We start from the raw sequence: 23,139 nt of genomic DNA, 5'->3' as shown, positions 1-23,139 counted from the left end.
TAGGGGTGAGGAGACCTGGGCTCTCCTTCTGATGATTTGATATCCTACACATTGTACACACTCTTGGACTCTTTTTTTTTTTTTTAATTTTTTAACATTTATTTATTTTTGAGACAGAGAGAGAGCATGAACAGGGGAGGGGCAGAGAGAGAGGGAGACACAGAATCGGAAGCAGGCTCCAGGCTCTGGGCCATCAGCCCAGAGCCTGACGCGGGGCTCGAACTCACCGACCGCAAGATCGTGACCTGAGCTGAAGTCGGACGCTCAACCGATTGAGCCACCCAGGCGCCCCAACACACTCTTGGACTCTTTAGGTCTCATTTCCTCATCTGTAAAAGGGTGGGTTGGATTAGATGATCTCCAAAAGTCATTCAGATGCCAAATCCCAGTCCAAGATTGTAACTCCAAGGGAAAGGCTGCCACATGACATTCAATTCCTCCAACAATGAGTGTTTTGCAAACTAGTGTCACCACCACCCCACCCCCCCCAATCCCACAACACTGCCCTGTCACAGGGACCTACATTTTATACAGGCTGGTGGAGGTGGTGTCTGGAAGGAAACAGATCACTTCATTCAAGGGAGCTCAGCCCTGGGAAAAGCTGATGGCCCTGCCCAAATTCTCAGAAGACTGAAATGCATCAGAACGCCCACTTAATGTGTACTGAGAACCACAGCTGCCAAGCAGAGAATATTGCTCTGTTCCCACTCTACCCTTTCCACCCTACACTATACCCTGTCCCCCCATCACCCTTTCCAGGATGCTGCTCTTAGAAACCAGGGTAAGATCAGAAGGCTGTTGGGCAAGGTGAATGTCTCCATGATAGCATAGGCTGTCTGGTACTCTAGAGTCTTGCCCTCCTGGGCCTCTGTTCCCCACACCCCAGTGCCAGGGACACACTGGCCAAGATCCTTTGAAAATGCTCTTTCTCCATGCTCCAAGCTGTCATTCCTATTCTCCAGTTACCCAGGCTCACATGAAGGTATGGAGATGGCTTTGGGAAGGGTCTCTTGTAGGTGCTCATGTATCATAAATGAGACTGGAGGGGCTGATTTCCTGGGCAGTGTATGACCTCTTGGGTTGGGAAGGGAGTGGCACACCTCCTCCAGGGCCTGGAGTCAGCTTCAGGCCACAGGCCTTTCTTTAGAATCATTTGGTCTTTGCCATCCCCTCTGTAACCAGACCTAGTTTGCAACCAACTTATCTTTATCTGCCAGTGCAAATATTCTAGTAGCCTTCTTCCCAGATATCCACTCCAGGGAGTCCTTGGCAAAAGTTAGGGCTTGAAAAATGTGCAGAGGATGAAGTTGGTGACTCATGTCAAAGCCAAGGCTCTATCCATCAAGTCGCTGTACTCAAGGGCTAAACATTTATTGAGAACCTACTATATGCAACCCCCCGGGGCCATGATAAATGTGCAGATGAATGAGGAAGGGGTAGTTCTTGCATCCCAGGAATGCAGTTTCTAATTGTGATCTGGGGTGAACGTAAAGGATTCTATTCCAAAGCAGACTGAAATAAGTGAGATCTCCAAAGTACAAGCAGTGTCCATGGGAACTGGATGGAGAGAGATCAATTCACACTGTGTGTATGAGAGAGGGAGGGGTGGAGGAGGGGAAAAGGGAGAAAGGAAGAAGAGAAGGGACGAGAGAAAGAGAAAAAATATGACTAAGATGGGTACTGGGAAGAATTTTTCTAGAAGATGGGCTTTGTGTTGGGTCTTAGATCTCCCACAGGCTGCAGTAACATGGGCAGAGGAGGCAGCTTGAGTGAGAAGCCAGGGCGAGAGTGCTCAGAATCTCAATAGCAATCAGGCCAGTGTGGGGGTGTAGAGAGAAGCCAGGCAGGTGAATCAGGACCTTGATGCCAGGGGAGGGTCTAGCTTGCTTCTGGGAGCAGTGGGGGAGCTGCTGGAAGCTTCTGACAGAGCACAGGCAGGAAGAGATGACCAAAGTTTGCAGTGAGAACTGGCCGTGGGAGGTAGAGATGAGGCCATTGTGGTTCCTCCCTTCTTTGGCCACCGCCTGCTGCTAGGCCGGGCACTCAGTGCGGGATAGAAAGAGGAGGATTGCTTCCAGCAGTGGGAGCTCCCTATCTTAGCACAGGCTGAGCATAAGGCCCCTAAAGGCCTGTGGGAGAGATTCAGAGGAGGAAATGGCCTGATTTGGGGGCGTGGGGTGGCTGTAGGAAACTCAGAAGGTCCCGAGGCAGGAGGAGATGGTGGACATGGGCAGGGGGAATGGAAAGGAAACACATTCTGGAACATGGTGAAGAAGTCTTTTCAACTCAGGCAAAGCAAAATAATAGCCTTCACCCCCTACAAAATCAGGCTCATTTCTGGCTTTGAAAATCTTGCTTTTTTTAAAAGTTTATTTATTTATTCTGAGAGAGAGAGAACAATCACAAGTGGGGGAGGGGCAGAGAGAGGAGAAGGAGAGAATCTCAAGCAGGATCCGCACTGTCAGCAAAGAACCTGACATGGGGCTGGAACCCTCGAACCTCGAGATTATGACCTGTGCTGAAGTCAGATGTTCAACAGACTGAGCCACCCAGGCGACCCTGAAAATCTTTTTTAAGGAAGTGCAGATGAATTTTTCTTCTAAGTGCAATAAAAACTCAGTGAAATTAAGAACACAATTGCCTGGGTGTTCAATCCACTGAGAGAGAATTATTATTTGATTGAATTATAAGAAAAAGAGGTAAATGACCACAGACAAGTTAATATCAGAATATTAGTCATAAAAACACCTACTATGGATACCGCAAGCAGATGACTCAGCCTGGGGCCCATTTGAAGGGTGTGGGAGAAGCAACCCCACCTAAAAGTTTGCTCCACCCTATTAATGTTTTTAGAGTCCTTAAGTTCTGAAGAACTTCTGGTGTCCTCCTCTATAATGTATAAAAGAGAAAAATTACACATATGCTACAATTTAACTTCATTCTCTGATTGCAAATTTTTTACTTCATTGGAACCGATTTTGTGTGTGTACGTGTGTGTGCATGCATGCACTTTTCTTTTTACCTGCTTTGCTGATTCCTTAACCAGGACCGCCCTTACTAGCCTGTCACCATATCCAACAGCCTACCATTATAAAGACATTTGGGGGGGCTCTTGAAAATGTTTATATTTTAAGGGTTCCCTATTGAAAAGGAGAAGATGGAACATTACAAGGCAGCAGAGTGGAGGTGGGAAGAGCCAGGCTGGGGAGGTAGCCTGCCTGGCTGTGAGACTCTGAACAATTTTCTCAGTCCCTCTGGGCCTCAGTTTCTTCATCTATAAGATAAGGATGGGGGTGCCTGGGTGGCTCAGTTGGTTAAGCGTCCGACTTCGGCTCAGCTCATGATCTCACGGTCTGTGAGTTCGAGCCCCATGTCAGGCTCTGTGCTGACAGCTCAGAGCCTGGAGCCTGCTTCAGAGTGTCTCCCTCTCTCTCTCTGCCCCTCCCCCGCTCATCCTCTGTCTTTCTCTGTCTCTCAAAATTGAATAAATGTTAAAAAAAATTTAAAAAAATATATAAGGAGGAACCAAAGAATAGTAGTATCCCTCAGGGTTGTTCTGAGGGTGAAATGAATCGATACACAGAGATTAGCTTCAGAAGGGTATCTGGTCCGTGGTGAGGCTCTAGAAGTGTTGATAGGTTATCTCATTTACCTTCACAACAGTCCAGTCAAGGATCATTGTCCTCGTTGTGGTTAGATGAGGCCCAGAGTGAGGCTCAGAGAGGGTAGATAACCTGCTTTAGGATACACAGCTTGGAAGTAGCAGGATTAGCTGACAGTCAAAGCCAAGGTGATTTGACTCCAAAGACCCAGCTCTCCCTCTTAATGTGGTGCATGGTTCTCTTAGTGGGGAATTGCCTTAGCCTTACGTTTTTTTTCTTTAAATGTAACTTACCTTTTTGATAACCAGTAGTACACAACTCAAAAGAAATAAAAGGGTGTACAGTGAAAAAGAAATTTCCCTTTCTCCCTCCTCTTCACTCAGCCTTCCTCTCCAGAGCCAACAGCTGTTACCAATTTCTTGTATGTCTTTCCAGAGTGAGCCTTAGACTGAGCCGCTCACTGCTTAACACACACTTATTTACCAGAGTAATGTAATTCCCTGAGTGCCTCATATGCACTGGGGACTTTTTTCTGGGCTACTGCTGCCTTCAGAGGGCTCACTGGCTTGAGTCTAGAAGTTATTTATGGAGGAACTTGCTGTACTGAGTGCTGCACCCAGTATTTTTCCCTCTCTGGCCATCTTTTTCCCCAGTACAACCAACATCCTGAGCACAGGAAAAGGCCGAAAGAAGTGCACAAAAAAACTCTTCTCTAACTTGGCTTTGCACAGACTCTGGCAAGCGAGGAGCACTCTGGTGTCAGAAGCCAACCAGAGGACTCTGGGGGGTGCTGGACAAATGTGACATCTCTCTGGGACCAGCTTCCTCCTCTGTGAAACTCCTGACCCTTCCAGCTCGTTAATCGTTTTGCCCGAAGGACTCTTGAGAAGGGTCATTTTCTGTGAAGCCTTGTTGCTTCTGGTCTCACTTCCAGCCCAAAAGGGCCAGCTACTCCACGGGTGACTGAGAATGGCCAAGAGGGCTGGAATGCCTTTTCCCTACTTTCCCACCATTGTTCTGTAGATGATAATAATGTCAAATACCTTTTTTCCTCATGCTTCTGCCAGTTTATAACTGGATCAGCCACAGCACTGCTTTCTATAATGTAATTATAAAATATGTTTATAGATGCACCTGGATGGCTCAGTCATTTAAGCGTCTGACTTGGGCTCAGATCATGATCTTGCCATTTGTGATTTCCAGCCCCGCGTCGGGCTCTGTGCTGACAGCTCGGAGCCTGGAACCTGCTTCGGATTCTGTGTGTGTGTCTCTTTCTGCCCCTCCCCTGCTCACACTCTGACTCTCTCTGTCTTTCAATAATAAAATAAACGTTAAAAATAAATTTAAAAATTAAAAAATATATATGCTTGTAACCTTTGAGGTATAATTACATAAATGCAGAAGTTATGGGTGTTGGTGACTTCAGAAAATGGTTCCAATCATGACATGTGAATCCCTGTTCTCTCTTTCCAAATAGTAAGTATATGGCTAAGGGAGAGTGAGCATTAAGTAGGGAAGTCACCATTTTGGAAGCAACTATTATTATTCCCATTTCATAGACAGAGGCTCAGAGAGGTCAGGATGCTGGCCTAAGGTCACACAGCAGGCCAGTGGCAGAAGCAGGATCCTAGTCTGATTGGCACCAAAGCTCCACTTCTTTCCAATGCACCAGGCACCTCACAAAAAGGCCTGGGACTATGTTCTGCATTTTGAGAAATTCATTTTCTGGTGAGCTGAATATTCCAGATAGCTGAATTGTCAGGTCAGGTTAAGGTTAGGAAAGGAAAGGGGAAGGTAGAGATGGAGGTTCTCCAAGCCTAGGATTCTTTCCCCATCAAAATTCCATGAGCCTCTCCTTTTCAGTGGGTTGTAAGCTCCTCCCATCATGACACAGTCAGGACACAGTCTCCCATCACGATTAGGGGTAAAGGGGAGTCACATCTGCATTCTAATCCCTGCCTCTTTGTTTCTAGGTAGGTATACACTGTGGTTTTAGTTTGCATTTTCCAGGTGGCTAATGCAATTCAACATCATATAGGTGTTTAATAATTGTTAGTGCCTTTCTTTACTCTGTCATATCTCTTATTCTTCTGTATCTTTGCACCCTTATCCCCTTTTCCAGGACCTGGCAAAGTGCAACCCCGAAAGATGCCAGAGTCTTGGGGCCCCAGATTTCTCTGTGTTGGCAGTTCTCTGCTTTGGGGAGTCAGTAGTCCTACGTTGTCTGTCTTCTGCCTACCTCCCAGCTCATCTTTCAGCTTTCCATCTCCTTCTACATGACTCTCCAGCCAGACTGGCAGGTTCAGATCCTCTCCAAGCCTCTGAGCATTTGCAGATACAATTCCCTCTGCCTTGGACACTATGTTCCCTTCCCACCACCATACTTTACCTGGCTAACTCTTAGGTATCAATCAAGTCCCACATCATATCTCACTTCCTCCAGGAAGCCCTGCATGATGCTTTCCCTCACCCCCACCCACCAGTTTGGGTTAGTTGCCCCTTATTTGTGGCTAAGCAACATCCTGTACTTCCCCTCCTAGCACTTATCACACTGTGTTGCAATTGCCTGCTTCTCTTGCCCCTTCCTCATCCCTTTGAGATGAGACTTTTTGTATCCCATGAGCCTTGAGCATCTGTGATATTTATTGAATGGTCTGGCCCAGATGCCTTTAAACGAACAAAAATCTAACCTTCTGGGCCAGCTATACTAGAATCAAGGATTTCGAGCCATCATCCTCCATTTCCCACACCAATCCTCCTGTTTGACAAGGTATTGAGAAAACGAACACTTCTTGAGGATCTACTGTATGCCAAGCACCAAGACAGGCCCTTTACATGTAAAGCCATTTTCACAATTAGAAGGCTGGAAGCTCCACGTCTAGATAGCACTTTGAAACTCAAAGGCTCTGATGTGCAGTCATGCAACGAACAAGGAGAAAGGAGTGATACCACAACACTTTCCATCTTGTTAGTGGCAAAGAGATGTTAGTAGAGGGGGACCCCCACATGGCACCAGGCTCTGAGTCCCTGAATCTTCAGTGCCTCGCATATGGCAGCAGCACAGACAAGATTTGTCAAACAAATGAATGAACGGTTGAAGAGAGAACGCAGAAAGAGCAGATTGGAAGCCTAGGAAACCCATCTTTCTTTCCAGATCTGACCTAAAATATTCCCCCCACTTCCTCCATGTGTTGATACACAAAACTGGACGCTGAAGTATTTTTGTCTTGGGCAGCTGTCCACAGTGCCGGCCAAGGCTGATCCTTGCGATTTCTGCTCAGTCTCTATTGACTAAAAATGGCTACACCTAGTCACAAGGGAAGCTGAGAGATTGCTGGTTGTGAACCCAGGAGGGAAAGAGACAGATTTGGGGTAAACAGCTAGCAGTCTCTGCCACAGGACAGAAGGATCATCCTGGCTCTGCCAGTGTCACTGGCTGGCCATGAGTTATCACAGGATCACTAGATGCTCACTCTGGAAAGGCCCTCGGGGATAATTTAATTCCACCCCCTAATTTTACAAATGGGACACTAAGGCCTAGTGAGAGAAGTATTTCCTTCACTGTCAGAGTTGTTTGGTGCTAGGGTCATGCTGTTTTGCTTAATCAGTCAGTGCTTTATCTGCAAAGGGGATCTTTTTAAATTTTAGTTTAGTTTTAGTTTAAGTTTATTTAGTTTGAGAGAGAGGGCACGAGCAGGGGAGGGGCAGGGAGAGAGGGAGAGAGAATCCCAAGCAGGCTCTGCACTGTTAGCTAGGAGCCTGATGTGTGGCTCGAACTTAGGAACTGCAAGATCATTACCTGAGCCAAAACCAAGAGTCAGACGTTTAACCTACTGAGCTACTCAGGTGCCCCATTATTATTATTATCATTATTATTGTTTATTTATTTATTTTGAGAGAGAGAGAGACAGAGAGCGTAAGCAGGGGAGGGACAGAGAGAGACACACAGAATCCGAAGCAGGCTCCAGGCTCTGAGCTGACAGCACAGAGCCTGATGAGGGATTTGAACCCACCAAATGGAAGATCATAACCTGAGCCAAAGTTGGACGCTCAACAGACTGAGCCACCCAGGCACTCCTATTATTTTTTTTAAGTAGTTTTTACTCCCAGCGAGGAACGTGGAGCCCAACGCAGGGATTGAACTTATGACCCTGAGATCAAGACATGAGCTGAGATCAAGAATTGGAAAGTTGGATGCTTAAATAACTGAACCACCCAAGCGCCCTTGAAAAGTGGGTCTTTAAACAAGAGAACCTTCTCATCTCCTTCCTGAAAGCACTGTGAAGTTTACATTTCAACGATAAAGAAAAAAGCATTAAAAGCAATACAAATTAAGATGTTGATGAAATAATGATTATTACAATGGGAGTAAATGATTCTTTAGTTACTTAGAAGGCTCTTATGTGTCCTGTGGTCCTTAAGAGTCTTCATTATTAGGAACATCAGCTACCCCCCCACACACACACACATAATACTGCAAAATCCTTTAGCTGACCATGTGTATGAGGGGTGAAACTACCACACTGGATAAAATACCAAGTACTAATTGTGTAAATTTGTGCAATTATTTCACCTTTGAGCTTTAGTTCTTTCACCAATAAAATGGAAATGATAATATCTACCTCTCAGGTTTGTTGTGGGGATTAAACAAGAAATGAAAACCACTTGATGTAATATTTGGCACCTAGTTGGGACCCAATAAATGTTAAGTTTCTGTTGTTATATAACTGCAATTCTTTCTGTGAACACCTAGGGGACCATTACATAATGATTGATATAATCACTCTCAAAAGGGGCACTTTCAACATTTAATCAACTAATACGATGTTTTCTTAATATCTGCAATCGCTGAACTAGGTACCTAATATCCATTGAGAAAAAGATAAGCAACTCTACCCAAGGGAGACTGAACCCTAAACAGAAAGTAACAGCACTATATGACAAGCTTAGGGGACAGAATGGGTGGGGGGGGGCAGGGGGGGCTAGGAATTCTGCTTACCTGAGTGTTGGAGGACTTTCTTGAGGAGATTATATGCTTCATGGGGAAGGAGCAGGAGCTGTCAGATAGAAGCGAAACAGGTAGGGGAGGACACAGACGTGTAAGGAAGCACATTTTCTAAAATGAGGGAGCTATTTCAGTACTGCTGGAACAGTAAAATAAATAAAAAGCTTTAGCAAAAGAGAAGGGACAGGTGATTGACAGCAGTGGGTTTCTGATTGATTTTATCTTGCCGGAGATGGGGAGCCACTGGAGAATTGGGGGCAGGGAGATAATGCGAATGGGGTAAATGGAAGAAGTGGGAAAATTACACCGCAGGTAACTATTCGTGACTACGAAAGAGAACGCTGGCTGGCTCAAGGCCACACCCACCTTCCTTCGGTTTTTCAAATAGTTACCCAGGATCTGCAGAGAACCAGGCTCAATTCCAGGAGTTGGAAATCAGGCAGTGAACAGGACTGGAAAGGTCTCTGTTCTCATGGAAGAGACTGATACTAGATAAACAAGTAAACAAGCAAGGAAGTATCAGATAAGAGCCTCTTGGAAAATCAAACCAGGTGATAAAAGAGTCCCGAGGGGCTGTTCCTACCTGCCCCCTCACTTCTGAATCTTCGCCAAGCCTTCTCTAGATCTAAGTTTGGTTTCCCAAGGAGGCTTTGCTCTTAGAAAAAAAAAATCTCTACGGTAAATAATTAACTCAGCTCTCTGTGCGCTTCCAATAAGCCTGCGTGGAGATAGCTAGTCTTCTCCAGGGCCTGGTCAGTTTGTAATCCTTGCTTCGGGACCACCCACTTCTGGTACAAATCTCAAGTGTAAGGCTAGGGGAAGGTCACAGCAACCTTGTGACCTTTCCTGATCATTGTTCCCATGGCAACGTATGACGTCCCCTCTCAGCAGGCCCCCTCCTTTATATATATATATGTGTGTGTGTGTGTGTGTGTGTATATATATATATATATATATATATATATATATATCCTTTATAAGAGAAACCGTTTGATAGCATGGTTGAAATTGTGTATTCCTGTCCTCTGAAAAGTGCAAACTTTTAAAATACTCCCGCTGCTCCTGGCAGGAGCTCCCCCCACGTCCCTGCCCCGCCCCAGTTCCCCTCTCTAGAGAGCTGGTCGGGGAATCCCCATCGCTGCCTTCCCTACTGCCCGAGCTGGAGGTTGGCTTGTCACCACCAGGGCTCTATGTATGTCAGGGCTCCCAGGAGCCAAAGGGATGTGGGCTAAGAACAAAAAAGCAAACATTGTTATAGGTAGCCGGGAGAGATCAGGAACTGAGAAAGTTGATTTCTCAGTGTGCATGGCCATGGTCTTCCCCCTTTTGACACATTTACTCACCGTGAAGGTTCCCCCCCCAAAAAAATGTGTGTATGTGTATGTGTGTATACACATGCATATGTATGTATGTACATGTATACATATGTATGTATATATGTGCATATATGTGTGTGTGTGTGTGTGTATATATATATATATATATATATATAAAATGAAAGCTGAGACACAGGAATGTTCTCTGTGTTTTAGGGAAATTTAGTGAAAGCCCCAGGAGGGCCTTTCTGATTTTGCCCAGCTTCTCTGGACTGTTTGACTGTTGGAAAGTCATAGTTTGCCCTTTGGGAACTTTAGCAGTCAGTGATGACTAAATTAGGGCCCCTACTCACAGGAGTTTTTAATTCTACTTGGGAGGAAGAAGACGCTAATAAAAACCTTCTTTTCCTTTTCTTTCTTCTTCTTCTTCTTCTTCTTCTTCTTCTTCTTCTTCTTCTTCTTCTTCTTCTTCTTCTTTTTTTTAGCAGTTTACACTTTAGGTGCTTGCACATTCCTAATGTCATTAAAATGATAAACTCAGAGCCCAAAGGAAATTTAGAGATCAACTGGGAGGGGCAGGGGAGTGGCAAATACCTGGCCTAATACCAGCCACTTCCTCAGCTCCTGCCCCTGGTAGACATTGCTAATTGATCACTCATTCATTCATTCATTCATTATTGAACACTTACTTATTGGACATCGTCCATGTTCCATATGTTAGGAATACAGAAGGAAATCAGACAGACTTGCTTGCTACTCTCATGGACCTCCAAGGGGGAGACAGACATTAAATAAATAATTACACACGTGAAGAGTGTTTCGAATAGGCAGAGTATGGGGGCAGACAAGGGCATCACATAGGCATCACCTGGAAATAACCTAGGGGTGGAGAGGGGTCAGGAAAGGCCTTTCTGAGGAAGTAATGTTTAAGCTGAGGTCTAGAGGATGAGGAAACTGAGTCTCTTGGAGGGTGAAAAAAGCAGTACATACTGGAATGAAGAGGACATGGGTCAGCGCCTGCTCCATGGCTAAATGAGAGGGTATGGATACTAAATGGGGGGTAGTTGTTTAGAGAGAAACAGAGGTTGCTCTAGCCAGGCATTGGAAGAAGGACTGGAGAGGACTGGAAGGTCAGATTGAGCAAAGGTCCGATTTATTGTTTATCCACCCCCTTCCTGGGGAATTATGTCCTCACAGGCTATTAAAAAAAAAAAGCTATAAATTATGGGCTATCTACTAAGTAGTAGCAATTCTTATGAAGTCTTCCATCTTCCTTGTGAGATAAGTATTATTTTTCCAGTTTTACAGATTAGAAAAAAAAGGGTTGGGAGGACTAGAGAGACATTTGCTTGCTAAAGTTGGCCATCAAGTAGACAACAGAGCTAGTATTTGAGCGGCTACACTTTCCACACTCCTCACTGCCATAAAATCCCCAGACCGGGGCATGCTCTAAAAGCAGTCAAATAAAACTTGGAAAGCAACAGAAGAACTTTAATTCCAAAATATTGCTGGGAGAAAAGGGTCGGCAGAGATGCTCCAGGTGACTGACTAAACATCATGAGGCAGAAGAATGCGAGGAAGAAACCGAGTCCTGGTGGAGGGTGTGGGGGGGGGGGGGGCGAGAAGGGGGGAGTGGGGCGTAGGAGGGGTAGGAATGGGAAGGCGTGACAAGTGACCGGGAGGGCGTCCTGGGCTGCTTCAGGACTGCGCTGCTGCGGGGAGTTGCCCAGCTCTAACCACTACCCGGCCCTGCCCGGTTAATCATTTCCTGACCTTCCTTCCCCCTTTCGCCCTGCCCGCAGGATTGCCACATCAGCCCCCACCCCCACCCCGCCCCCGCTCGCCTCCTGGCCCTGCAGCTCCTTCGCCGGGTTTTACAAGAAGCTCCAACTTTGAGGCAATATTTGTAATAGCCCCGGACGTCCTCAAATCAAGGCCATTCCCCAGAGAGATCGCAGGCTAGCTCGGGTGTAATGACTGCCCAAGCGGCCGGTTGAGGATTGCCCTGGCCCCTTTTTCTACAGAGCGGTCTGAGAGCTAGGGATCCAGTCCTCGCAAGGATTAACCAATTCCCCCAGGCCAAAAAGGGTATGGTAACGGCAGCTAGCAGAGCGGTGCGAGGTTTAAATGAGATATTGTGTGTCAAGTGCCTGGCTAGTAGGTGTCTAACGAAAAAAGTAGTAGGATCTAACCAATGTTAGATCCCTTCCCTTTTTATCACATAGTAATTGAGACCTCGCATGCAGCAAACCCAGGTTACATCTCGCTTAAACCCACACTGGGGGGTTAGGGATGAAAGTCCAACCACGTGTTCCAGGCAAAGCAGATGGTGAGTCACAGTGACAAGATCTGAAGCCAGGTTCGTGGGCGCCCCCGCGGTCCCAGCCACACAGCACCCAGGTGACTGGCTAAAGGCCACGTGTTCAGAACCTGGAACCAGGTCAATATCGAACCTGTCGCAGGGAGCATAACACTAAATCGGGACTGTTCTGGGATGTATGCAGCCCGCTGGGCCACCGAGAGCCAGTACCTAAACCTCTCTGCGCTTGTGTCTTCGTGTGTAAAATGGGAGCTCCAGTCCCCGTCTGCCCAGGTGGTTTTTATTTTCTTCACACTTTTCTGAGTGGCCAGATGTTCTACCACAGAGTAGTCAGACCACCACACAACACGCCGGATCAGTCTTCTCTGTGAGCACTCGCTCCTCCGCGGTAAACGCAGCGGACCTGCCCGGCGTGTGGGGGCTTGGCGTCCCACCCTTACCGGTAAGAAGGGGAAGCCACAGCCGCTCCGCGCTGCAAAGTTGGGAAGTCACTCGCGAACGCAGCGGGATTCTCAGCGCCACCAGCCCGCGCGCTTTGGAACCCCACCCGGAGCGAGAGGACGGGGGCGGGGCCGGGTCTGGGGGCGGGGCCTGACTAGGGGCGGGGCGGGGCCGGCCTGGGAAGACGGAAGCCCTGAGCCTATGGGTGGCGGTAGAACCCGGATCGCGGAATTCCACGTTCTTAGGAGCGGGGCTTCTGGAGACGGCGGGTGGGAAAACCCGGCGCCCGGAAGCCTTTGCTTTCTTTGACGCAAGGGCTCGGGACGCAGCCGCCGTCGGCCGAGCGCCCGGCGAGGAGCGACCCCAGACGGAGCCTTCGCAGCCGCGCCGCCCCCCGCCCCGTCTCCCAGTCTCCGAGCCTTAGTCTTCCTCGCCGCCCTCCTCGTGGCAATGGAGTGTCCACACCTCAGCTCAAGCGTCTGCATCACTCCGGACTCAGCCAAGTTCCCCAACGGCTCCCCGTCGTCTTGGTGTTGCAGCGGTGAGTGCGGCCCCGGGGCGGCCCTGCCGCGCACCCGAGGCCCCGGTCTCGCCCGGCCTGCCGTCTAGGGGCCGCGGGCGGCCGGCGCGCGGACCCAGGGTGGGGTGAGGGCGAGCCGGGCCCGGCGGCTGGGGAGGGGTACTCGGTGAGGCGGGCTCGGGCGGGCGCCGCGGGTGGAGCGGCGGCGGCTCCTTTGTTTCCCGCGGCCCGACGGCCCGGCCCGCTGAGGAGAGGCCCGAGAGGGGCGGGAGCCCGCGGGGGCCACGAGCGCGTGGGGGCAGCGGCGGGCGGGGGCCCGGGCCCGCGCGGCTCGCCCCCCGCCCCGCCCTGCCGGGGGGCTGTACTCACCCGTGTCGCCGGGTCCGGGGCTGTGGGGGCGGGTGTCCGGCCCCCACGCGGCGGCCGCACGTGTGGTGGGGCCCGGGTTGCGTCCCTCCTCAACCGCACGAGAAAAGCGCCGCTCGCCGGGCGCAGCTTTGTCTGGGCTGCGGGGCGCGCAGGGGCCCTTCGCCGCTTCCTCCGCCCGGCTTCCTTTCGCTTCCCGGCAGGCTCGGGCAAATCGATCCACGCCAGGTGGGAGCCCTCAGCCCCGAGAGGCGCTCGGAACTCGGGCGGCGGAGGTTGGAGTCTTTCATCAAACGTGAAGGGTGAAGTTTGAAGACAGGCTGCGGGCTAAAACGCTCCGGAGGCTGAGCCAGCAGCTGGTTTGGAAGGGCGGTTCGAGTTGCCTTTCATATCTTTTGGGTTGTCTGAAATTGCGTTAGGATTCCCGAATTCATGTGCTGTAGGACCGTTATTAGGTTTATGTACTGCTTCTGCGTTACTTAAGCATCTTAACTCCTTCTGTTGGGCTCTTTGGAAGCCCCAGTGCCCTCTTATTGTCTGCTCTAGCGACTTAGGATCGCACCAGCCACACTGCTTTGATTACTTCCTGGTAGGGCCCTGGTGCCGCCGCTAGAGTCTTTGTTTATTAGCTTTGAGATGATCAATGGTAGCTTGAGGTGTAGTGTAAAATTTGAATTGTGCATTTCAAAACCCTTAAGTTCATTTGAAGAAATATAGGAAAATGGCAATGGTACAGTTTGGATGTGTGACATTTGTCATTGTGGTTTGGAGCTGGGAAGGTAGTTGAGAGAACGCTTTAACACTTTTGACAGGTTACTTCTTAAATGGTGATTACGTCCTTGGAGAAAAACATAGGCAACGCCACAAAGAAAAAGGTACTCTAGGGTAAGGACTAGAAATAACTGCGGTTTCTTGGAGCTTTCAGAGGTTTGATGCTTTTTCGTGCCTTTGTAAAGTCAGATGATCTTTTTCTGCATGATGCCTTTAAAGATTAACTGGTTAAATTGGTTTTACAGTGCAGTATTGCAGTTTTTTTATGAAGGTGCAGAAACTTGTACAAATTAGCTTTCACCTACAAATTTCTCTTCCACAGTGAATGTTGAGTATGGAAAAATAAATACGGTGTAGCAAATCGTTTTACAAATTGGTTGGGGGTGCATTAGCTATAATTGTAGCTATAGCTGTCGTGCTATAACCTAACTTTTAATCCTCCCCCCCCCCACCTGCCCCAGAGATTTGAAAAACAAAGGACCAAAGTAAACACTAGGAAAAGCTTATCACTTGAGGAATGGGGCTCTTGCTCATCTGTAGTAAACTTCAGGGGTACAAAGTGGACAGCACACTTCTGGTTTTTTTCTAGGTAAAATCACATCAGATTTAAAGATGGCCTCGCTGGGCATATGCATCTAAAAAAGAGGGACGCCTGGGTGGCTCAGTTGTTGAAGTGTCTGACTCTTGGTTCCAGCTCAGGTCATGAACGGTTCATGGGATCAAGCCCTGTGTTGGCCTCTGTGCTGACAGCACGAAGCCTGCTTGGGATTCTCACTCTCACTCTCTCACTCTCACTCTCTCTCACTCTCTCACTCTCTCTGCTCCAGTCACCCATCCCTGCCCCACCCCCGGGCTTGTGGGCGTGCTCTCTATATCTCAAAATAAATAAACATTAAAAAAATTATAAAGGGGAAAGAGCTTATGCAAGTGGCAGATAGCCTGTTGTGAGTCGGTCTTGGCCTTTGTCAGTCAGGGAGTCCACTTGACTGTGGAAATAAGTGCAGAAAAATGAGTATCTCTTGAGGAACTGAAGTTAAAATGGAGCATAACTAACAGACTTGTGCTGATAACAAAAACAAAGTATTATGTGTAGCCTTAAAGATGGGGTGATTTCTCTCCCGGGAGGAGGATGGCGGTCTTTGCATCTTGAAACAAAATTTGTCTCTGACATTGCTTCACAAGGGTGGTTCTAGTCACATGCTTGGATTTCTAGAATCAGTAAAGCTAGATTCACAACTTTATGTTTTTTTTCCTTCTGTTCATGTTTTGTGAATTGAACCCGTTTCGTATGGGCCTCCCATTTTAACCTGTTGTCATCCATTTGTTGATATAATCTTCTGTTACTGTATTGAGCTTGATCTTGTTCTTGCCTGCCTGTTTCAGTGATTAAATGATTAGTAAATCTGTGAGTCCTTAACTAATTCATCATCTTGGAGTGTTATGTATTCTGGTATTTATTCTCTAACTCTTGAATTTATTTTCTTTCTTTCTTTTTTTTTTTTGGTAGGGGACCAAAAGGGTAGCCAGTGTGTTGAATAATGCTGTGACTGAGTATTGAGTCCGATTACATTCTTATTAAGGAGGGAAAAAAAAATCCCTGTTTTGGCACTGGGACAATAAAAGTAATGCCCTCGCCTTGTTTTCTTTGGGAGCTTGCAATTACACCACAGTGAAACAGCCTTAAGGCAGCCAAGCAAATTGCAAAAGGCCAACATCCTAGGCTCTGTTAGCTAGCAGTACATCCTTGGACAAGTAGTTCTTTTTCTTTTGAGCATCACTTTGATTATTTCATCTGTAAAAAAAAAAGGGGGGGGAGGTAATACTTCACATCTACTTCACAGGTTGCTGCTAGGATGAACAAGATAATTTTTCGTGAAAGTGTTGGGAAACTCCTGTACACTAGGCAAGTAATAGGTGGTATTACAGCCAGAACATCTTTATAAATAGGACTCTGCATACTTAAATATCTAAAGCCCCTTAAATAGGGCCTAGGACAGACTGGCTTTATGCTGAATTACCCTTTGCAAGGAGATATCTTACCCAACAAGATTAGGGTGTGTAAGAAGTAATTATATTTCAGCATTAACTTGAGCTTCTTATTTATGGAATAAGGCACTGTATGTTAGGTTATATAATTGTATACTACAGTGGTTCTCAAACTTTTTCTTCTTGGGACCCCTATATACTTAAAAACTACTGAAACCTCAGCTTTTGTATGGCTTGTATCTATTGACATTTGCTGTACTAGATATTAAAACAAAATTTAAATATATTTTAGTAAGTCATTTACAAATAACAGTAATAAACCCATTACCTGTTAATAGAAACAATAGTTTACATAAAATAACTGTACTTTTCAAAACAAAGATTTAATAAGGAGAGTGGCATTATTTTACATTTCTGCAGCTCTTATTATTGTCTAGCTTAATAGGAGACAGCTGCATTTTCGTATCTGCTTCTGCATTCAGTCTCTTGAGATACCACACATCATGTAGCCTCTGGAAAACTCACTGTATGCTTGTGAGAGAATGAGGGTAAACAATAAAAGTAACATCTTATTATTATTTATGAAAATGGTTTGACTTCACTATACCCCTGACAGGGTTTTGGAAACTCTCAGGGGTCCAGGACCACACTTTGAGAATGCACTAGTAATATAACTTTACTAACTGTGAAGGACAATTGCTCTAATAAAAAGCTTTAAAATATTAGATAAATCCTTAAGGCTAGCCACATTTATGTCTTTGTGGAGACTTACAGGGTTTTTCAAATATATTTGCTGGGAACGGATCCAGTTCTGTTGGGGTCCAGTTGTCCTGTCCTCTCAAAAAAGTTACAGTCTAATCTAGTTGGTGAGAGACAGGAAGCTAACAGGTTAGAAGATAAATCCATGTTGTGGTTTAAGGTAAATGTTGAAAATAGCAATTTCCTAATAAGGTAAAGGCTGATTTATGTCTAATCTTTGCTAAGGGCATTTCATTTTAAGTGAAAAAGTTTTAAATAAAAACTAGGACATTCTCTCAAGATCTTTGTTACGTGCACATACCAGATGTTATTTTCAGAAGCTGGAGGCTTGGGCATTTCTTACTTTTGTGGGTAAAATGACTGAACCAGTGGTAAAATACAGGAGAGAAAACACAAATTGTTTAAAAAGGTGCCCTAAACACAACTGTTTTAATAACTAAAGCCAAAGAATAAGCATTTGGGCCTCAGGCGTTTGGATTAAATAAAATAGCCAGTTAAATTGGAGATATTTTAATAGCGTAGTCATGAGAATTTTCCCTGATTAATTCTTCAAAGAGCTGAGAATACCTGTTTAAGTTTCCAGTACACAGTTGCCCTCACATTATTCTACCCAAGAAAACTAAGTGTAAATGAAGTAAGTGTTCTCCAGTTGGGGGTGGACATTAGAGATACCCCCACCTGTTTTGAAGGTCCGTTTAGTAAGAATAGGCACTAATTATTGAGTCCTTGACAGTGGTAATAAATTTGTGATTTTTAGTAAAGCTTGTGATAAATGTGAGAAATTACCTTGATCTGGTGATGGGTTATCTTGTGTCATATTTCTCTTACAACCTTCATCTAAAGAAGACTCTTGGATGCCCAGTAGACTAAATTTTCTAGATAGGATCAGTCATTTGTTCATCCTTGAGTCGAATGTATTTTCTGCTTTTGGTAACACTGTTTGAAGTACTTATTAGGTGCTTAGCATGTATATAAGACACTCAGTAAATATTTGCTTAATGAATGAAGGAATTTCTTCAACTTAAGATCATGGCTGGAATGGCCTTAAACTTTATGTTGAAAATAAATGCAGAGTGAACTTCTCCCCAGAATGCTTTCACCAGACCTCACTCCCAATATTTTAGTTTGTAAGGTATACTTTGTCTGAATTAGAGCAAATGGCCTTCTGCAATGTTGTTGGCACAATGAATTTGTATTCTTTTGGCATTCTGTGTTTATAGATGGGCATGTGTACATTTTAGTGTCAGTGTGGTTGGGGCAGTTAAAAATCAGTGGACAGGTGATGCTTTTCACATTAATTCTAGAGGCTAACATTTGAATTTTATATACTTCTCTGGAGAACTTAAACTTTGTTGGTAATATTTGTAAGCTTAAGTCAAATGTAATTGTCTTTCTAGTTTTTCTAGCAGGATTGCCCCTCACCCCCAGAACCTTAAACCAGCCTTAGCAAAGTCTCTAAATAATTGGTAGTAGATGTGAAATACCTAGAATCTAGAGTGTGCTTTGTGTATTTGCTTGGAGAGGCTGCAGTCTGGGCATTGAGCCTAACGTTTTGCTGTTGTGAAGTTTTGACACATTGATCAGAAGTTATTTTCTAAATAGTATTCTTAGTAGTATACAAAGAATATCCTTCATGTCCAAAGCAGAAGAAAGGATAGGGTTAAGAGGAGAATGTGAACTCTTTGTTTCGGTTTCCCGTTATTCATTTATTCTCAAAATAATTCCTTCTCATCATTATTTGCTTTTACAGCATTAGCCTTAGGCCTTTATAACATCCTACTTTTTAAATCATTTTAATATATGCAATTTCCTTCTTTACTGGAATTTAATAGATTCATTTTTGGATTGTTGAAACTAGATTTAGAAATACTTACGTTTGTAGTATTTGTAGCTCAGTAAGCAGGAGAGTAAGTAGTTTAGTTTGAGCTCAGTGAGTAATTTAAATTCCTGTTTTAAAAATTTAATTGAGTCTCTCTTCTATCAGGGAGTAATTTACATGTACATTTCCCCCAACTTTGTTTTTTTCTTTCTTTTAGAGTTTTTCTCTCTTTCTTGAGCTATTTTATATATTTTTTCTTTTTTTTAAATATTTTTGAGAGACAGGGACAGAGCGTGAGCAGGGGAGGCGCAGAGAGAGAGAGAGAGAGAGAGAGAGAGAGAGAGAGACCCATAATCTGAAGCAGGCTCCAGGCTCCAAGTTCTCAGCACAGAACCCCACATGGTGGCTTGACCCCACAAATGACGAGATTATGACCTGAGCTGAAGTCTGATGCTTAACTGACTGAGCCACCCAGGCACCCTTATTTTTCTCCTTCTTTAAAAAAAAAATATTATCCTTCGATTAACTGCAGTTTCCCACCTCCCTCCTTATGGGTTTGGTGTTCAGCCTAGGCATTGGAATAGAGTTGGGTAGGTAGTTTATCAGTGCTTGAAGTGGAAAATATATACGGTTTAATATATTTTAGTGTTTCATGTTTATTCATAGCTCCTTTAGACATGAGAGCAATTGCATTCTAGGTGTTTTAATAGAGCTTTCCTGGACAGATGGCTTAGAAGGAAGTACTTAGATTCTCAGCAGGGGCTAGTACTTTTTGGATGGTATATTTGTGATGAAGCTTACCTTGATTGGCAGTTTAGAATGGTGAGAATAGCATTGATATTAGTAACAGCTTGTTCATCTTACCTAGAATTATTTTGTGCCAAGACCTCTCAAGATGCTCTGTGATTCATAGTAAGTCTAAATTGAGAATGTAGGTAAGAGTAGGTGTCTTTTAGATTGAAAGAAAATTTACCTAAAACTTGTTCATTGCAGTTGTATCCTGGAATCTTTTGGGGTTTGAATGCTTTTTAATATAGAAACTTGTATGTAGAGATCATCTTTTAGCTGCTGTGAGTCTGCAGATGTTAGTATCTATAGTAATTCCAGATGTTTTCTCATCTATTAGTTTTACTGAGTAGGAGGAGAATGGAGAACAACATAAAGTAACTTCAAAGAAGATTGCTAGCGTTTAATCCTGACTAATTTAATTAACTGCCCATCCTTGTAGTTTTTCCTGTTTTATGGATTGTGAAACTGAGACAAAGATTAAGAGAGTTGCTTAAGATGCTTGGGGGTATTAGAGATAGCCCAAAGCTTAGATTCAAATACCATTCAAACCATACTTTCAGCTTGCCTTTTAAAAAGCAGGGTCTTTATTTTGTCATCCAGTAACTTAGTGCTTAATAATTTAAAGGATTTAAAGTGTTTGGAAACATACTGGAAATAATTCCTTTGAAGATTTTTGGCAGAAATATGTTTTAAATTCCACATTTTGAAAATAATTGATTTTAAAATTCTGTATTTGATTAGCCTTTCCTCTCCCTGCTTATTGATTAAAGTGCAGACAAGTTGGAACAAGATTGGTAATGTGGTTGGAAGAAACTGCTGTTTTTGAATGTCATAACTTCATTACAGTTCAGATCTAATTTTTTTTTGTTGTCTGAAATTCATATTACTTTAGTTCAGATATAACAAATCAGCCTTCTCAACATAGCAGTGGATAAAATGCAGTTAGCCTTTGGTTATTTTTAAAATGCACTTCTGTTCTTCCAGCACCTAGGTGGCTGGGTGAGCATCTGACTTCAGCTCAGATCATGATCTCACATTGTGTTCGTGAATTTGAGCCCCACATTGGGCTCATTGGCTCACTGCTGTCAGCTCAGAGCCCACTTCAAATCCTGGTCTCTCTTTCTTTGCCCCTCCTCTGCTTGTGCTGTCTCAAAAATAAAAATAAAACATTAAGAAAAAATAAATGTGCTTCTGCTCTTGAAGTTGTCCTTCTCATTTTTAATTTTTTTTTAATGTTTATTTTTAAGAGACAGAGAGAGCACAAGTGGGGAAGGAGCGGAGAGAGAGGGAGACAGAATCCACAGCAGGCTCCAGGCTCTGAGCTGTCAGTGCAGAGCCTGACATGGGGCTCGAACTCATGAACTGCAAGATCATGACCTGAGCTGAAGTCGGCGGTTAACCACCTGAGCCACCCAGGTGCTCCAAGTCCCTTCTCATTTTTAAATTTTGTTTCTGGTAGAGGAGATTCTTCTTGGAGGTGGTTTTCATATGGGGTAGGGGAGATAGGGAATTCTTAAGATATGAAATTTTGCTTTTGCTTTTGGTAGCTCAGAGGTTTTTTGAATTTTTGCTTTTAGGCCAGTGTACTTTGTAGATTCCACTTAGTTATAGTCTAAGATTTTCCAGTTGTATTTCTTATAAAGGTTAATTATAGTTTTTAGACCACAAAGATTAAAACAGATTTCCCTCTCTTAAGTATTGAAAAGTATGTATGTGTGTTATTTACAGATGTATAAAATGCAGATGAACTTAGGCCATTTCAGATTTTGAAAACTATTGTTGAAATTAAACTTAGACATTGAAGTTTATAGTTGCCTTAGTGTTTGTGTTAGCTAAATGCTTCATGATTAATAAATACAAGGTGGGAATTCAAAGTTTATTTTTACAATATGAACTAGCTTGTATCTTTGGAAAGATATAACCAGCTGGTTTTTATGTGAAGACTTTGTACTGTGCTTTAGGATTGAATAGTTCTATCAGTGGGCCGTTTTCCATCTTGAGTAGACATTCAGTCCTGATATTTTTTCTAGTTAGGTTTAAGACAGCCTTGTAAACATCTGTTTGCCTGTTTATCCTTGACCTACCCTGAAGACTCGTCATTTTATAGACTGTTCTTGTACTATCTCATCATCAGAAAGAGCAGGCTGGTGATTAACTGTCATATTCCTACAGGTTTAATTTAACTGCTTGTAAGATAGTACACTTATTGTATAATAATAGATTATTGTTCATTCCTTTGTTTTGAACATTTGTTGCACAATATTAGGATGGTAATGTTTTGATCAAAGTTTTTGAAGATCATACTGTAATTTCAAGGAAACAGTTTTTGCTCTAGAATGTTTTGGAAAAATTGGTAGATAACATGTTAGAGAAATGCTTTAATGTAATATTTCTTAAAAAAAGAACTTCTATTTAAAACTTAGAGTTAGTTGCTGGCGTGGCTGGGTGGCTCAGTCGGTTAAGTGTCTGACTGGCTCAGGTCATGATCTCACAGTTCATGGGTTTGAGCCCTGCATCAGGCTCTGTGCTAACAGCTCAGAGCCTGGAGCCTGCTTTGGATTCTGTGTTTCCTATTCTCTGCCCCTACCCCCCTCACAGTCTGTCTGTTTCTCTCTCAAAAATAAATAAACATCCATCAATCAATCTGTCAATCATTCTTAGAGTTCTTGGGTCCAGTACTTAGGTTATTGATTGATGATCTTTTAATTTTAATGCCACACTGTTAAACATCCTTTGATTTATTTGAGATTAAATCTAGCTTCCACTTAAATTATTTTGAATGTTAGGGGAGCCTGGGTGGCTCAGTTGGTTGAGCCTCCAACTTCTGCTCAGGTCATGATCTCATGGTTTGAGAGTTTGAGCCCCGTGTTGGGCTCTGTGCTGACAGCTCAGAGCCTGGAGCCTGCTTCAGACTCTGTGCCTCCCTCTCTCTCTTCCCCCTCCAGCTTGTGCTCTGTCTCAAAAATAATAAATAAATATTAAAAAATTTTAAAAAAAGTTATTTTGAATGTTAATTGTGAGATGCATTAACATTGGAGAAATTGCTCTGCCCCGACTAAGGACTCAAGTTTTACCTTATGGGTATGCAGTAGTTGCCAGACGTCAGCATTCATGACATGAGAGTTTAACTTGAGAGCTTTACTACATCAGTTACATTCAGTTAAGTGTTTTGTTTGTTTGTAGTCTTTTTAGAGCCTCATTTAAAAACATTTTTTAGGCTTTTGTGGGTTTTTCTTCTTTGAACAACTAATAGATATTTTGGGGAAATGTGGGTCAGATTTTAGATTTGTGTCTACTATTTTTTATAAAATTCCAACACTTGGTTTTTGTTAAACAATTAGAACAGCTGTTGGAGTTTGCAGGTGCCTATTTTCTGTAATATTTGGTATCTAGCCCCTTAGGCAGAATATAACCATGTGCCCATTTTATAGTTTTTCTTTCCATT

The 23,139-nt window shown here is 44.2% G+C and overlaps 1 protein-coding gene and 1 long non-coding RNA gene across 7 annotated transcripts in view; one reads left to right on the top strand and one right to left on the bottom strand.

Moving 5' to 3' along the window:
- Window positions 1-8,148: 8,148 nt before the first annotated feature.
- On the bottom strand, window positions 8,149-9,492 carry LOC109262605 (uncharacterized). The gene is made up of 2 exons (XR_002077831.2): window positions 9,191-9,492; window positions 8,149-9,095 (listed from the first exon to the last, which is right to left on the bottom strand). It is a non-coding gene; the product is annotated as an uncharacterized LOC109262605 (long non-coding RNA).
- Window positions 9,493-12,039: 2,547 nt separating this feature from the next.
- USP3 (ubiquitin specific peptidase 3) overlaps window positions 12,040-23,139 on the top strand; it is a 106,452-nt gene continuing 95,352 nt past the window's right edge. For 2 of the 6 annotated variants that reach the window (XM_019441860.2, XM_019441857.2), the window contains exon 1: window positions 12,915-13,225. In XM_019441860.2, coding sequence (XP_019297405.1) covers window positions 13,135-13,225 — 91 coding nt within the window. In that variant the 5' untranslated portion in view covers window positions 12,915-13,134. Of the gene's footprint in view, window positions 12,686-12,914; window positions 13,226-23,139 lie in introns of those variants that run through there. The other 4 variants (XM_019441856.2, XM_019441855.2, XM_053888986.1 and 1 more) reach the window with 4 other exon arrangements.

The sequence above is a fragment of the Panthera pardus genome, unplaced genomic scaffold (assembly GCF_024362965.1).
Source record: "Panthera pardus isolate Hobbes unplaced genomic scaffold, ASM2436296v1 HiC_scaffold_24, whole genome shotgun sequence".
NCBI lineage: Eukaryota > Metazoa > Chordata > Mammalia > Carnivora > Felidae > Panthera > Panthera pardus.
Note: the sequence above shows the minus strand (reverse complement) of the source record. Positions and strands in the feature narration are given on the sequence as shown.